Source organism: Muntiacus reevesi, chromosome 7, assembly GCF_963930625.1.
Source record: "Muntiacus reevesi chromosome 7, mMunRee1.1, whole genome shotgun sequence".
NCBI lineage: Eukaryota > Metazoa > Chordata > Mammalia > Artiodactyla > Cervidae > Muntiacus > Muntiacus reevesi.
Genome location: NC_089255.1, coordinates 4,395,494 through 4,410,959, shown reverse-complemented (window position 1 = coordinate 4,410,959; position 15,466 = coordinate 4,395,494). Strand labels below are relative to the sequence as shown.

The 15,466-nt window shown below is 34.9% G+C and overlaps 1 protein-coding gene across 1 annotated transcript in view; it reads left to right on the top strand.

Moving 5' to 3' along the window:
* Window positions 1–14,327, top strand: part of PGGT1B (protein geranylgeranyltransferase type I subunit beta) — a 51,890-nt gene extending 37,563 nt beyond the window's left edge. The window contains exons 6-9 of the mRNA XM_065940919.1: window positions 571–616; window positions 5,460–5,644; window positions 10,231–10,339; window positions 13,359–14,327. Of these exons, the coding sequence (XP_065796991.1) occupies window positions 571–616; window positions 5,460–5,644; window positions 10,231–10,339; window positions 13,359–13,540 (522 nt within the window). The 3' untranslated portion in view covers window positions 13,541–14,327. The remainder of the gene's footprint in view (window positions 1–570; window positions 617–5,459; window positions 5,645–10,230; window positions 10,340–13,358) is intronic.
* Window positions 14,328–15,466: the final 1,139 nt, after the last annotated feature.

Sequence of the window (15,466 nt, the reverse complement as noted above, 5' to 3'; positions counted from 1 at the left end):
GTAATTTGAAGTTTCAGCATGTCTTCCAGCTTTGATAGAGTTTCAGTTCTATGTAGTTGTATTATTATTTTTTTTTTATTTTTAATTGAAGGATAAGTGCTTAGTTGTATTATTAATACCCTGTTTTGATTTTGTGGGATATGTGGGGAAATTCAAATTTTACGTAGGGCTAACCAAAAGTCTCTAAACAGATTTGTTTTGTATTTATAATGTTATATATATGAGTATGAAATCCTTATATAAGTTTTCCTTAAACTCATACCTCTTGCAAGTGGAAGAGGAATAAAGGTTGAGGCTTTTTACTGGGTAAAGATTAAATTTGTAAGTGCCATCTTTGAACAGTCTCTTCTCAGAATGTGCTTAGTGTATATACATTTACTGATTGAGCTTCGTGAGTAAGACAAGGTCAGGGATTTGAAAATGCCTAGATGTATTTAATTATGGGAAAGAATACATGTTTTGAAAGATAAAAGGGAGAGATAAAATTAGATCAAGAGGAAAAATTAGCATCATGACAGCATATTTATTTATTTCATTTCAGTATTAACTGAATATGTTTTTCTTTTTCAGTCCTATGACAATGGGCTGGCACAGGGAGCTGGACTTGAATCTCATGGTAAGGCATCTTAAAATCAGTGGATATGTGGTTTCTCTTGTTTCTCTAAATAACATCGTGGTATCTCCAACATGTAGGACCTCAGAAGTTTGTCCCGACCCTTGATGCAGCCTGGTTATCTTCTTTCCTACTTCTCCCTGTTGACACTGTTGTGCCAACTTGAGCCTCTTCTAGGTCAGTAATCATTCAGAGATTATTCAGACCAGAATGTTCAAACAGTATTTTCTACTAATCTTTTCAACTGTTAGCTGCATGAAAACATCTTGGGAGGATTTAAGAAATTGTTAGAAAACAGCAAGTTTTCTTTTTTGGTGTAATACTAAAAAGCTAGATACAGAATATTGAACATGAATCAATGAATCTGTGAAGAAGAAAAATTTTTCTACCTTCTTGAATGTAATTGTACTAAGTCATAGTGATAAGACGTTTTTCTGTATGGCACATGTTCACTACATACACTAATACAGTCTCTCTCACATTTTCCCTCAATTTTGGCAGAACCAGAAGAGTGAGCAATAGTCAGTCTGTTAGCACATCAATAGCCTGAGCTCTTTCAAGTGGAAAATTTTCATGTAGAAGAAAATATACTTCCATGCTCCTTAAAAAAAATAAGAAAAGGGCTCAGGTCAGGGAGGCTTTCTGAATGAACTTACTTCCTGTCTCTCACAGCTGTGCTTTTGTGCTCACTTGGTGTGTCCGTCTCTCTGCTAGCACAGTGGCGTGGACAGAACACATCCATATCCAGGTCTCAGCCCTAGCACTAGGGGTGCGACTTAGGCTCCTCACCGAGTCGCTCAGAGGCTCTCGTCCTTCTTGGTCAGAGACATGAGGGAAGCTGGTTTGGAAAGCACAGAGCAGGTCTGAAAGCTTTTCACCCATAATGCTTGTGCTTCCCCAGGACCTGGCCTCTCGGGTCTGTCCTCCCTGTCACGTTCCCACGCCTCCTCAGTGCTCTTGGCAGAGCGTGTGTCACTGAGGGGCATGTAAAGCACTGGGGTTTTCCTCGGAAGCCATCCTGTAATTAGGACGTCTTAATTCTTGTGTGTGCCTGAGTCTGTACGAGATTGGGGTGGCAATGGTGATTGTGTCACTGGTCATTATCTCTTGGTAAGGAGGAATATGCTTACAGTTGCACAAAGAGGAAATCTGTCATCTGTCTGATGGGAAAAAAAAGTCTTGCTGAGTCACATAAGTAGTGATTTTGAGTCCGTTTGACTCAAGTAGGCTCTCACCCAACAAGACCATCATTGATGAACTGTGGTTCATGCCTAAAAGCTTACATCTTCCTTTTTACCTGTCTTTTGGGGTTGGTAGGTTTCAGGACTAAAGCTGTAGAGGGGAGGGCTTCCTTGTCGGGGTGCCAAGGTACCGGCTACGCTGCAGAAGGGTTATCGGCCTGCCAGGCTTGCTCCTTGCTCGCTCAGCTTTTGGGGCAGCCAAGACCTGGGTGTCTAGAGCTCCCCGGGGCACCACTGTGTCCTGCAGATGCGTCCGTGTCCTTGCGTGCTGACGGGCTGGGAAGTACTGTTCTGGAAGGCTTTGGTCTAGCCTCCCCTCCTTGTCTTATCCCTAGCTACACTGGCAAGGGAGACCTCCTCCTAAAAACTAGTACTGGAGCTTGGGCACTCTGTGAAGGCGTCTTTGTTCTCCTTTCTTTCCATCAGAGAGTATCAGGTTTGAGCGGCCGTCTCTCCTTCACATCCCGGAGAATGTACTCTCACCTTCTGGTGTCTGTTCCACAAGTCTCCTGCGCTGCTAAGCATCTCCTCAGCCAGGGTGCCCACTAACATCCTTCACAATAGTGCGCTCAGACCCCGTCTTCTCAGACGTTTTTACAGGTGCCAGCTTTCCTCTTTGTGCAACTGTAAGCATATTCCACTTACTAAGCGGTGATGACCAGTGACACAGTTGCTATTGCCACCCCAATCTTCACTTCACATCCTCCAGGTAATGGCTCAAACGGTATTTTTGGATAAGCCCCCTATTTAAAATTGCAAACCAACCACAAACACAGCTCATTTTTAGAATTGCAAACCAACCATATATACATATCCCATTCTCTATCTGGAAGTCTTTCTTCATTTGTATGTGCCTTAATATTCTCTCACTGTTAATGCTTTCAATAAAGGAGGTTATTTATTTCTCAGCCTGTCTAACCTCACAGCCCACAAGAACATTAAACATCTATCTGTAGGACATAGTGATGCCCTGAGGAGCTCTAGACACCCAGGCTTGGCTGCCCCAAAAGCTGAGTGAGCAAGGGGCAAGTGAGCAGTAGCTTGGCAGGCCTGTAACCCTTCTTCAACTCAGGCATAATGAACAAAGGTTAAAATTTGGATCATTATTATGAGAAGCAGTTCTTAAATTGTACTATAGTATAATGATGGGATGTTCTCGAAATTTTTTGAAGCTTGTAGGAATCATTAACCTAATTCTATTAATATTTAGCCTTAAAAGCATATTCTGGTTGAGTTCTTGTGCCTGCTCTTTTAGTAATGTTTCTTAATATACTTACTGTCAGAATGTTACCTATCTTTTGCTGTTTTTATGTCTGCCTCTTATACTCTTCTAATATGCTACTTTTAATCCAGGTTTTTAGAACTGGCTTTTTATGATTGTTTAGACAGGAACTTGTTAGGAATAAATGTTGATAAGTGGGTTTTAGCTTAAAGCATAGACTTTGTAATTACTGTTTGGCTCTTCAGAGTCCAAGCTTACTTCAGAAGTTGTTATTTTCAAAATCTGGTTGCTTGGGCAAAGTAAAAAGTATTTTTATTTTGAATTGTTCTGGCTTGCTTTAAAAAATTCCAACAATTATTTTGGAGAGTAGCAATTAAATACCTCTTTATTTCTTGGTGTAGTTAGTTTTAAAAATTATGTACTTTCTGTTAGAGGCTTTATATTTAATGATGTGTAATACTTAAGTCATGGGCAGCTTCATAAAAGAGAAAGTGAGACTAGTAGGTCATTGAAGGAGGAATAAGACTGATAGTTGCTGAATAGAAATTAATCTAAAAGGTTATGATATATTTGTTTTACTTTTGTTTTAATACACTCATTACTAACATAGATGTTCCTCTTTTTTTTTCCCATTGGGAAAAAAATCTGAAGACTAAATAGTTCTTACAGTGACCCTTTATTTATTTGTTTGTTTGTTTTTATTTTTTGACAGTGATCATTTTAGTGTGATAGCAGCCTTACATTTTCTAGAGCGAATGCTCACTTTTCCTTTGCCAGAGAATATAGCCAAGATTTGTAACACTAAAAGGAGAATTGCAAAATGAGGCATATTAGGAACAATCTATTTAAAGAGCTAGAATTAATAAAAATCCATAGATGAAGTTGTAATAAATTGGAAATATGGAGTATTTTCAGATTGTTTGGAGTTGACAACAGATAGTGCCAATGGAAAGTGGTGGAATTTTTTTGTTTGTTTTTTCCTATGTGGAAAAATACTGACGTTTCATTTCCTGAGGAAAGTAGTTACTTTTGTGACTGTATTGGTTCCTTTGATGCTATAACATTTTAATAAACTTAGGGGTGTAAGACAAGGCAGGTTTGTTCTCATAGCTCCAGAGGCCAGAAGTCTGAACTGCACCTTACAGGGCCTCAGTCAAGGTGTCAGCAGGGTGGGCTCTTTCTGGACGCGCCAGGGGGGTCTGTTCCTTCACCTTGGTCAGCCTCTGGGGACTGCTGGCGTCCTTTGGTATGCCGTCACAGCACTTGAGTCTCTGCTTCCGTCGCCTCCTTCTTGATTGTGGTTTAATCTCTGTCTGTCCGTCTCTTACAGGGACACTTGTGGTTACATTTAGAGTGACCCCCATCCAGATTAATCTCCCCATCTCAAATCCTTAACTTCCATGACGTTTTCATAGTCCCTTTTGTCATGTAAGGAAACGTGCCCGTGTTCCAGGGATTAGGCCCCTGGGTATCACTGGGCCGAGGTGGAAGGCAGGTGGGGAGTTTTTCAGTCTAGCATAGTGAGCATGGATACGTATTACGCATCTACTTCCAGATAGAGTTTTCTTCTCCACCCCCAACACACACACACTCTTTCACTTTCCCTTTTCTATTCCTTTGTTTAAGGAACTTTTCTTCCTTAAGATAACTTAAGGCTTCCCCTAAGATAAACTTAAGGGCTTCCTTTGTGGCTCAGCTGGTAAATAATCTGCCTGCAATGTGGGAGACCTGGGTTTGATCCCTGGGTTGGGAAGATCCACTAAAGAAGGGAAAGGCTACCCACTCCAGTATTCTGGCTTGGAGAATTCCATGGACTGTATTATAATAGTCCGTGGAGTTGCAAAGAGTCGAACACAACTGAGCGACTTTCACTTTAACTTTTTCTTCCTTCAGTTTCTGAGGCTGACTGCATTTAAGCCTCTAGTTTATGTTACATGTAAAAATTAGTCTGTAGCTTAGGCAGATGGGACCTTAGTTCATAAACAGTACACTGTGATTTTTAAGGGAATTAAAATCAGACTCAGGTGTAAGAGTGGCAGACAGGAAATAGTAGTCCTAGACTTTAGTTTCAGCTCTCCTATTAACCATAAAATTTTGAACTGCTTTCTAAATCTTACATTTTTCATTTAAAAAAATGATTCTTTTAAATTATTTAAAATTTTTTTCTGTTTCATCAAGTTTATATTGAAGACTTCAGTGCCTAGTGGTTATTTTAAATAGTGAATTTAAGTAAATAAAATACTAATATAAAAACTATCTTTTAATTTTACTTTTCTTTCACTGCTTTCTAGAATTACTTAACCGTTTTTTTTTCTTCAGTCATTTCATATTACTTTCCTAGACATCTAGTAAGTTTAAAGTACTGTGTGGTTTTAATTAACAGGAGGATCAACTTTTTGTGGCATTGCATCACTGTGCCTGATGGGTAAACTAGAAGAAGTTTTTTCAGAAAGAGAACTGAACAGGATAAAAAGGTGGTGTATAATGAGACAACAGAATGGTTATCATGGAAGGCCTAATAAGCCTGTTGACACCTGTTACTCTTTTTGGGTGGGAGCAACTCTAAAGGTAAGAGAAATAATAAAAATGAGAAACTTTTACTCTTTGTTAATAAAAATTGTGCTTAAAGGGTTTGGTCTTTGTAATGTTCATTAAATATTGTTAGGTTAAAGCCAAAAAGTTTTTCCTGTTGCTTTGGCAAAGCTGGTCACTGTATGGTTTTTCCACGGAATTCAGTTATCTGTTGTACTACTTAAAAATTTTTATTCTTATAAAACTCTAGTGTCTAGAACCTATATAAGAAACTAGGTGTAGTGTTATAAAAAGCTTGTAACTGAAACTTAGCAGTAGTCCACCTAGGTGGAAGATCTGTCTGAACATACCAGTAAAGGATTTATGGGAAAATACCTTAAAAGATAAACCATGGGTAATTCCTTTAAAAACTATTCAAAGTTTTCTGTTTTTTATTCATTTATTTGTATAAGCTTTCTGAAATGTATTCATTAATATGATCATACATTTTCCCCATCTCTGCTACCTTTTGATATGTGTGAATCCATAAGATTATTAGCCATTGAGTACCCACAAGTTTTCTATATCCTAAAATTGCAAGTATCACCTAGGCCTGATATTCTGGAATCTAACAAAAGTATATTCATCATCTATATAACATGTTAATTTTTTCTCTTAAAATTTATACATGTGGTTAAAATAAATAAAGAAAACAGAATGTTTTTTCTGTTCTCCTCACTTCTAGTACCATTCATCCGGTGCACCATTTTAATTATGGAAAATTTCAAACATAGTGAAAAGAGAAAATGGTGTATAATGAACACGTAATATGTTCAGTAGCCAATTTCAGCAGTTCTTATCTCAAAGCCAGCCTTCATTCATTCATACAGCTACTCACTTTCCTCCTCACTGTACTATTTTAAAGCAAGTCCTAGATAACCCCTTTTTACTTTATCTGGAAATTCTTTAGTACAATCATTAAACAAAGATAGCTTTTTAAAGAATGGAGATGTAATATTCTGTCTTCTAAAAATTCAGCCATAACGCCTTATTATCATTAAATATCAAGTCAGGATGATGTATATTTTCTATTGCATCACATCAAGAGGAATATAATATAATCAGTCTCTGGTTGTCTCTCCTTTTTGATCTAAGGGCTCCAGAGTTGTCAAAGCTGATTTATCCATTATAAAGTTCCCCATCAACCTGTTTTTCTTCCCTTTTTTCTATGGTGGTAAAATATATGTAATGTAACATCTATCAGTTTAACTATTTGTAGGTACAGATCAGTGTTGTGTAATCATTACCATTATCTATACCCCAAACATTTTCATCACCCTAAACCTAAACTCTGCTCATTAAACGATAGCTCCCCTTTCTCCCATTCCTCCAGCCCCTGGTAACCCATTTTCTGCTTTCTGTCTCTGTGAATTTGCTTATTCTAGGTACATCATATAAGTAGAATTATGTAATATGTGTCCTGTGTCTGGCTTATATTTCTCAAGATCCATCAATATTGTCACATATATCACAATTTCATTCATTTTTAGGTTGAGTAATATTCTGCTGTATGTATATGCCACATTATGTTTATCTCTTCATCTGCTGATGGACACTTGGATTGTTTCCACCTTTTGGCTATTGTGAATAAGGTGGTTATGAGCATTGGTATAAAATATCTTTTCAAGTCCCTGCTTTCAATTTTTCTGGGTAATTAACTAGGAGTGGAATTGCTGGATTATATGGTAATTATGTGTTCAAATTTTTGAGGCACCAACAAACTATTTTTCACAATGGTTGCACCATTTTACATTCCACCTGGTGATGTATAAGAGTTCCAGTTTCTCTACATCTTCACCAATGCTTGTTTCTTCCATTTTTTTATAATAGCCATCCTAATGGGTATGGACATGAATTTGAGCAAGTTCTGGGAGATGGTGAAGGACAGGGAACCCTGGCATGTTGCAGTCCATGGGGTCGCAAAGAGTCGGACACGACTGAGTGACTGAACTGAACTGAATAATGAGTGATACCAAGCATCTTTTGATGTGCTTATTGACCATCTTTATATCTTCTTTGTAGAAATGTCCAATTTATCTATTTTTTTCTTTTGTTGCCGGGGCTTTTGGTTGTTATTCCATGAAATAATTGCCAAATCCAGTATTATGAAGATTTTCCCCAATGTTTTATTGCAACAGTTTTTAGTTTTAACTCTTAAGTTTAGATCTTTGATCCACTTCGAGTTAATTTTTGTAATGACATAAATCAAGGACTTCAGCTTCATCTTTTTACATGTGGATATCCAACTTTCCTAGTACTATTTATTGTAAAGACAGTTCTGTACCCATTAAGTGGTGTTGGCACCCTTGCTGAAAGTCACCTACCTAATGTTGTGTGTGAGAGTTTATTTCTGTGCCCTCCATTCTATTGCATTGGTCCTTACTATTTTAATTACTGTAGCATTCTAAGTTTCATTATCAAGAAGTATGAGTCCTCAACGTTTTTCTTTTTAAAGATTGTTTTGGCTCTTCAGCCAAAACAGCATTTTTCTTTTAAACATTGTTTTTGCAATTTCCTACGAATTTTATTATTGGCTTTCCCATTTCTTAGGGAAAAGTCTGTTCACATTTGTGTGGAGAGTGCATTGAATCTACAGACTGCTTTGGGTAGTACTGACATCTTAACACTGTCTTCCTATCCATGATGATGGAATGCTTTTCCATTTATTTAGATCTTTAATCTCATTCATCAGTGTTTTATAGTATTTTGCGTACTAAGCTTTTACTTCCGTGGATAAGTGTATTCTCAAGTATTTAGTGGCTTCTTTTAGAAGTGTTATAAGTAGGATTGCTTTCTTAGTTTCCTTTTGGATTGTTTGTTGCTGGTGTGTAAAACCTTCATCATCTTCTTACAGAATGGTTTTAGCAGCCATTGAGCATCATTCCTTAGATCCGTTATGTCATTGGGGGTTGTTAAATGGTGATATTCTATCATTCCCTGTAAATTTACTAACTAGTGTCCTTTTGTAAAGAATTTCACTTTAACTTAAGATGTGGTTGTACAGAGAAAAACAGATGGTTATTTATTTTAATTTTAATAGTGTTCATTCCGTCCGTTGAGTTGGTTCTCTAGCATCCTCTAAAGTTTTCCAATACAATAATTGGATTTTAGGGTTTTTTTCTTTTGTACGCTTTGAGTACCATTGTGAACTCATAGATTTTAATATGTTTTATCTGTTTTAGTCCATTACATTGTTCTTATTAATGCTCAGATTGTCCCATCTCTAACCAGTAGGAGCCCCTTCAAGTTTGTTCTTGAGTCTTTTTGTATGATTTTGGTGGCCTTTGACAACTTTCCAGAGGCAACTTTTAAAAATTTTAATTCTTGTGGATAACTTTAAATAACTTTAAACATGCTGATTGCTTGACTTAACACATTTAGACATTATCTTTGATTCCCAGCAGTGAAAAATGAAGATTTTGGTCTCCCTTTTTTCCAACAAATCGTTACTGGGTTTTTTTTTTTTTTTAAGTTCTAAACCTTTTCTCTTCCACTTCCTTCTAAATCTGTCAGTTTACTTTTATTTGTGTAATGTCAAGTTAGGTAACATTTGTATTTTGCTCAGTAACAATGATCAAATATTTTATGCTTTGCCTGTAGGTTGATTTTAAAATTTGAAAACTAATAATCATTTATTAGAATTGTGTAAATATTCTTTATTGCTTAACCAAGTAAGATTAGAGTTTCTTCTTTCTGTGTAATGACCCATGTGCCACTTGATACTAGAAAGTGTTTCTAGTATCAGGAGTCTAAAGAGTCACTGCTTATATTCTATTAATTAAATCAAAATGAATGAATAAGTTTGTTTCTTATTAGTACCATAACTTTCTAATTGGTTTTATTTTGCTTTTTGAGACATGATACTGCTTTGTTAATTTTTTAATACTTTTTTGTGGCTCTTTGATTAATATTATTAACACACTTTTAGCTGCTTTGTGACACTTGAGCTTTCTTATGTGCTCACCATCCCCTGACCCTCTTCTCGTCACAATTTGATTTATCCTTTATTTTTTCTATTTAATAGGATTTTGGGAGAAAGAACAATACATATCGTGAATCTTTAAACTACTTAATTTTTTATGCTAAAATTGTATTTGTCTCACCTTTTATCTTTCTTAATTAAAGAGCTTTAATTTTTTGCTGTTCTCAAAATTGTCTTTAGCATGTGGTTAATAATTTTTATTGTCCTTTTTTAAAAAATATTTTTACTTATCATTACTATAGTTCATAACTAACAGTTCAGAAATCTATTATTAAGAGTTAGAATATGGATAAATAAAATCACCCTTGTAAAAATAACTGGTGAAGCTGAACACATTGGCAAGTTGTGATTTGAATATGTTGCAGAGAAGTCATTTGGATCTGTTTCAAAAGAAAGAAATAGTGGGTCATGAAAATGAGAGTAGATGATTTTTTAAAAGTTAATGTGGTTGATAATTTTAAATGTTCCAAGTCCCTTAGGCTTGCTTTGAGAGCCTTAACTATAGAAAAGTGTTTTTAGATTATATATATCTGAAATTTGAGCCATGGGTTGATATGAAAGTTTTATGTCAATAAGTTTATATTTGTTACTGTTGTTTCAGCTTCTGAAAATTTTCCAGTATACTAATTTTGAGAAAAATAGAAATTACATCTTATCAACTCAAGACCGCCTCGTTGGTGGATTTGCGAAGTGGCCAGATAGTCATCCAGGTAATTTATTTTTTGTGTAAATCCAGAGCAACCTTTGTTTTATTTATTAAATAGATCTTTAAGTGTTTGTCAGAAAGGGTATATGATAGAAAATATAGCCACAGTTATAAACTTTAAGTAAGGTTTTTAAGAAGGTAAATTGTTTAAGTTTACAGTAGATTTAGGATCTTCAGGGTGTAAAGGAAGGGTTTAATTATCAAGATACTGGTATAGTTTGCCATTTTTCCCAAATATTTCACTTAGCAATGTATTATTTTATTGCAGACAATAAGACAGGTGGTCTGAATGGTCCCAATTCAAAATAGAATAATTTGGCTCATCCAAAATCTTTAGGAGTATTAGCTGTCACTTGAGCTATGTGTAGAATAAATTACTCTTAAATCCAAGAGAGAACTAATTTTTATTCTTTTCAGAAGTTATTCTCCAAGCTACTTCCCCCTCCCTCTTAGGTTTCAAAACCTCCAGTAAAATGATCTATTTACAGCCTCCAAAATCTCAATTCAAGAGTTTGTTAAAAATAAGTCAGAACACTGACACTTTTGATAATCAGATTGACAAGGTATTAGCTATAAATACATGAAACTAGATTCAACAAATGATTGCTTTTACAACATTGCAATAATATCATGGTTTTTATTGAACCTCTTTACCTCATCTCTTGTCATAGAACTATTACAGTTAGAATATGTACCTGAATTGAAATACAAATAAAGGGCTCATGGAATCATACTTGTGTACCTGAAGAGAGCAGGAATATTTCCTTATATCCATATTTACTTGTTTTTTTCATGCAAAATATGCTTCTTAAAAAAAAAAGTACAATGCTTTTTATTTCTAAGTGTTAAAAAGTGTTAGTTGCTCAGTCATGTCCACCTTTTGTGACCCCATGGACTGTAGCCCACCAGGCCCCCATCCATGGGATTTTCCAGGCAAGAATACTGGAGTGGGTTGCCATTTCCTACTCCAGGGGATCATCCCAAGCCACGGATCGAACCCTTGCATCTCCTGCATTGGCAGGTGGATTCTTTACTACTAGCGCCACCTGGGAATATTTAGAATTTTTTGGCATCTGTAACCCATAGCTGTAAATATATTTTAAAAGTTCCTCAAGAAAACAATTGTTTTGGTATCAATTCCATTGTTTTCAATCAGTACATGGTACTATTTTAACAAATAATGAGGATAGGGAAATGACACTCTTGAAAAACATTTCTTATATAAACATACTGAGATACATTTTGATTTTTTACAATAACTTTTTTAAAAGAAAATTCTTGGAGCTTTTTTGTAGAGAGGTCAGTTGCTAAGTTTAGTATTTGTGTAAATAATTGGTTGTAATATTCTTTATAGATATGTTGCAATGTCTTCTAATCCTATAAATTACAGAGCATAGAAATCGTTGTATGATAAATTGAATGTATGTGGAAAAAGATTTGTTTCCAGAGCTGTTACAAAAATTATTTTAATAGGATTTTTTTAATTAGCTTATTCTTGGTTCTAATAAATCAATCTATTGACAGATTTGACACAAAAGAGATTTTACATACATTAACAGGAAAAACTTATGAAAGGAATTAAGTTTTACTATGAAGAAAATGTATATTTCTACATCTAAAGTGCTCGAATACATCACCACCTACAGATGAGATTATTATTTATTTTTAAGGTTTGAAATGTTTAACTTCTGTTTCATTAACTTTTATAAAAAATCATTTTGAGGAATAAAAATTTATTTTTACATTACCTGGAACATGTAAGATCCTATTTTACATTATCATGAGTGTATTTTCTGTTGCATTTTTTTCCTAGAAAACTTTTCTCATTTCTAGACAATAAAATTTAATGTTGCTTTGTGCCTTTTGTAATTTAACATAACTGCAAGAAAAATAGAATAGGAAGAATCAAATTTTGTGTGTGTGTGTGTGAAAATTAGAGGAAATTGAGCTAGAAGAAGTCTTAAGCATTCTCTGAAAAAAACATAAAAGGGGATTAACGTGGACCTAACTGGTGAAATAACTTTTGCACAAATAACTGATTAAGTACAACTATCTGTCATTCCTTTTATGAAAACTAAATGATATTTATGTAAGTCAGCCTTTCTCTTTAATTCTTTTGATACACTTTGACTTGGTAAGATGTTTTGAACCTTAATAGCCTATGAAGCTATAAATAATGACCAACTCAAAAATAGAAAAAAATTTTGACTAGTACAAAATCTATTTTTTGTAAGTATACATAACCTCAGAACTCTGAGCACTTTTAGGACTCCATATAAGGCTGTCATGCAGGCAACAGCCGTGTGATTTCAGTGGTCATTTAATGGGAGAAAGTTAGTGCCCCTGAAAGATGGGCAACTGTAGTAAGGCCAGTGCAGAAGAATCGTTCTGGTGTGAACAGTCACATTATTACAACCAAACAGAATGTCTGAGCTTGTTTTTATTATCAGGTCGGATATTTTTAGAGTGACTGACATTACTTGAAATAGGAAAATTAAATACAGTACAGCATTCCAGAATGGGTTATTTTGCCCAGGCTTCTTCCGTTTAACACAGTGTTGGCATTGTGTGGTTTAGGAATTGTCAGAGTTAAAACTTAGCAGGGAATGCAGTGCTACTTAGATTCTGAGGTTTGTTTATTTTCATTTCTAAGAAGAAAAGTTCCTTTTATGATAGAAACATCTTTGTTTCCATAGTCTTGTTGTCAGCAAAAGAGAAAACCCATTAGAGTGAGGAATCTTTGCTAGTACTTTTCCTGTTTATTCTTCAATCACAGAAGATGTTGGTGAACTCACTCCTTAAGCTAGGAACTGTTTTCCTTGTTAGTGATATTTTCTTGAATATCATCTGATTTTGATCATCTAGTTTTTTAAAATTTGAGGTTTGAGACTTTGAGAAAGCAAATATTTCAAAACTATTTAGTATTTTTCTAAATTTATTTTTAATGTAGTGATGGGCTGATAAGTAGCTAAATATTTTGTACAAATATACCTGTTGTGATTAAAAAAATGTCTTATTTTCAGATGCTTTGCATGCATACTTTGGAATTTGTGGCCTGTCACTAATGGAGGAAAGTGGCATTTGTAAGGTTCATCCTGCCCTGAATGTAAGCACACGGACTTCTGAGCGCCTGCGAGATCTCCATCAGAGCTGGAAAACCAAGGACTCTAAACAGTGCTCAGAGGACGTACACATCTCCACATGACTAGCTTTAGATTGGGGGGTGGTGGGGAGGATTTGTAGCCTAACTGTAGCTCGAGGTTAAAAGCCATGTGTAACCAAGTGTGCTCTTTTTTTAAGAGGTAGTCTTACAGTCGGACGCTGATGTCACTTTGGGGTATGGTCTTGAGCCAGTAACCTTTGTACTGGGTTTCAAGAAAATCTTTGCTGAAGTTTGAACCACAGTGGACTCCATTGTGGTTCTTAAATGTTTATACTGTATTTCTAAGTTCTTTGAGGCAAATTAACTGTATGTATGTAGGTTATCTTTTTTTTAAACAAAAACAAAAACAAAAAACTTCAGTACAGAATTGTATCATATTATAAAATGGACATGAATCTTCAAAAGAAGCTTACAGTTCACATAGCGTTGGTAATCTTCAGGTGAGCACTTAGTGATCATTTAAAAAGCTTGACTGCTTATGGTGGAACATTGCTTTAATGAATTAAGTATCTGGGGTTATTCTCTGAAAACAGATGATCCCATAATTTTTAAAAGAAGAATGACTTATTTTGTCTTATTCTCAAGCAAAATGTGCCAATTAAACTTTTGTGGGCTATACAAATGAAATTAACTTCATAGCAAGAATGAATAGGCTTAACTAATACAGTAATTTCCTAAAGGAAGATTGTTATAAAAAGACTATTATGTAACTGAGGAGAAAGTAATTTAACTGTATGTGATTGTGAATGGGAAAGTTTTGTGCTGTGTGGGTCATCTGTTTTAGATGTTGCTGGGGTAAATAACAGTTATGTTTGATTTTAATCTCGAATCATTAGTCGCTTTTTTTTTTTCCCCCCTTTCTGCGGAGAAAGCCGTCTTACCTAGAGGGAAAAACAGTTAGTGGTTTTGTTTCTTTTTCTGAGATAAATTGTAAACTGTATTTTTATAACTGAGTTATTTTTAACCATTTGGTTTTTTGTTGTTGTTGTTGCTCCCAGTGTTTTAGCTTTTCTAATTTCAAACTGATGATTTTCTAATTTTTTTAAGTTAAGTAAGTAAACACTTAAGTGAAAAAAAAAAGCACCACTCAATTAAATTTAATGGTATAGCCCCATACACAGTCATTCATATTTTTGTAATATTTTCAGGTAAGTGGGAAGGTAATGTATCCCTTAGAGGTTAAGGACTGGGGTTTGCTTTTCCTAGTTCTGTTTTCTTCTTTCTGTGACCTACCTGAATTATAAAGGAATGGTATAAAAGCTTACCTTTATTAGTATTCAGTTTATCAATGAATCACACCCATCACCATTTGCTCAGTGACAAAGTTACGAGAGCAGTTCTGAAATGGAGAAGGAAATCACTTCACCAGAGGGACTAGGTTCAAGTTAAAATCTTGGTGAAAATAAATGTTGGATTTTTAGGTTTACAAGTAAAGTATCAGGATAAAAACTGAATTACTAGTATCAGTGTTTATGTATTATTGTAATATCTAAATTTTTTCCTTTTTTAGTGGTGAAAAAAAAGTACCCTTAAATAATGATCCCAGGGGAAACCTAGTATATACTTGACAAAATGATTCATTTATTATTCACATGCTTAGTTTAAACCTCAGTTTGCCAAAGTCAACTCTTTTTTTTTTTTTTAATAGAAATAAAATCAGAGAACTGATGGTGGGGAAAGATGTCATCCTTCCATGAATTATTCCAGTTTGCACTGGTTTAAATCCTGACAAATTAAGACACTTACATCTCAAACTAAGACATTTCTTAGACATCAGGAATTAAAATGGCACGTATGTAATGGCTTTAGAACTATATAAAAAGCCCCCATTTTTTTTTCCTGAATTGCCATTAGTGGTTGGAAGCTTAAAAAAGTTAGTATCTATACTTGTATGAAGTAGAATTCCAAGGTCAGAGTATTTCATAAAACTGCTAAATATTTCCTAACTCCTTGTGTAATTTAGTAGCA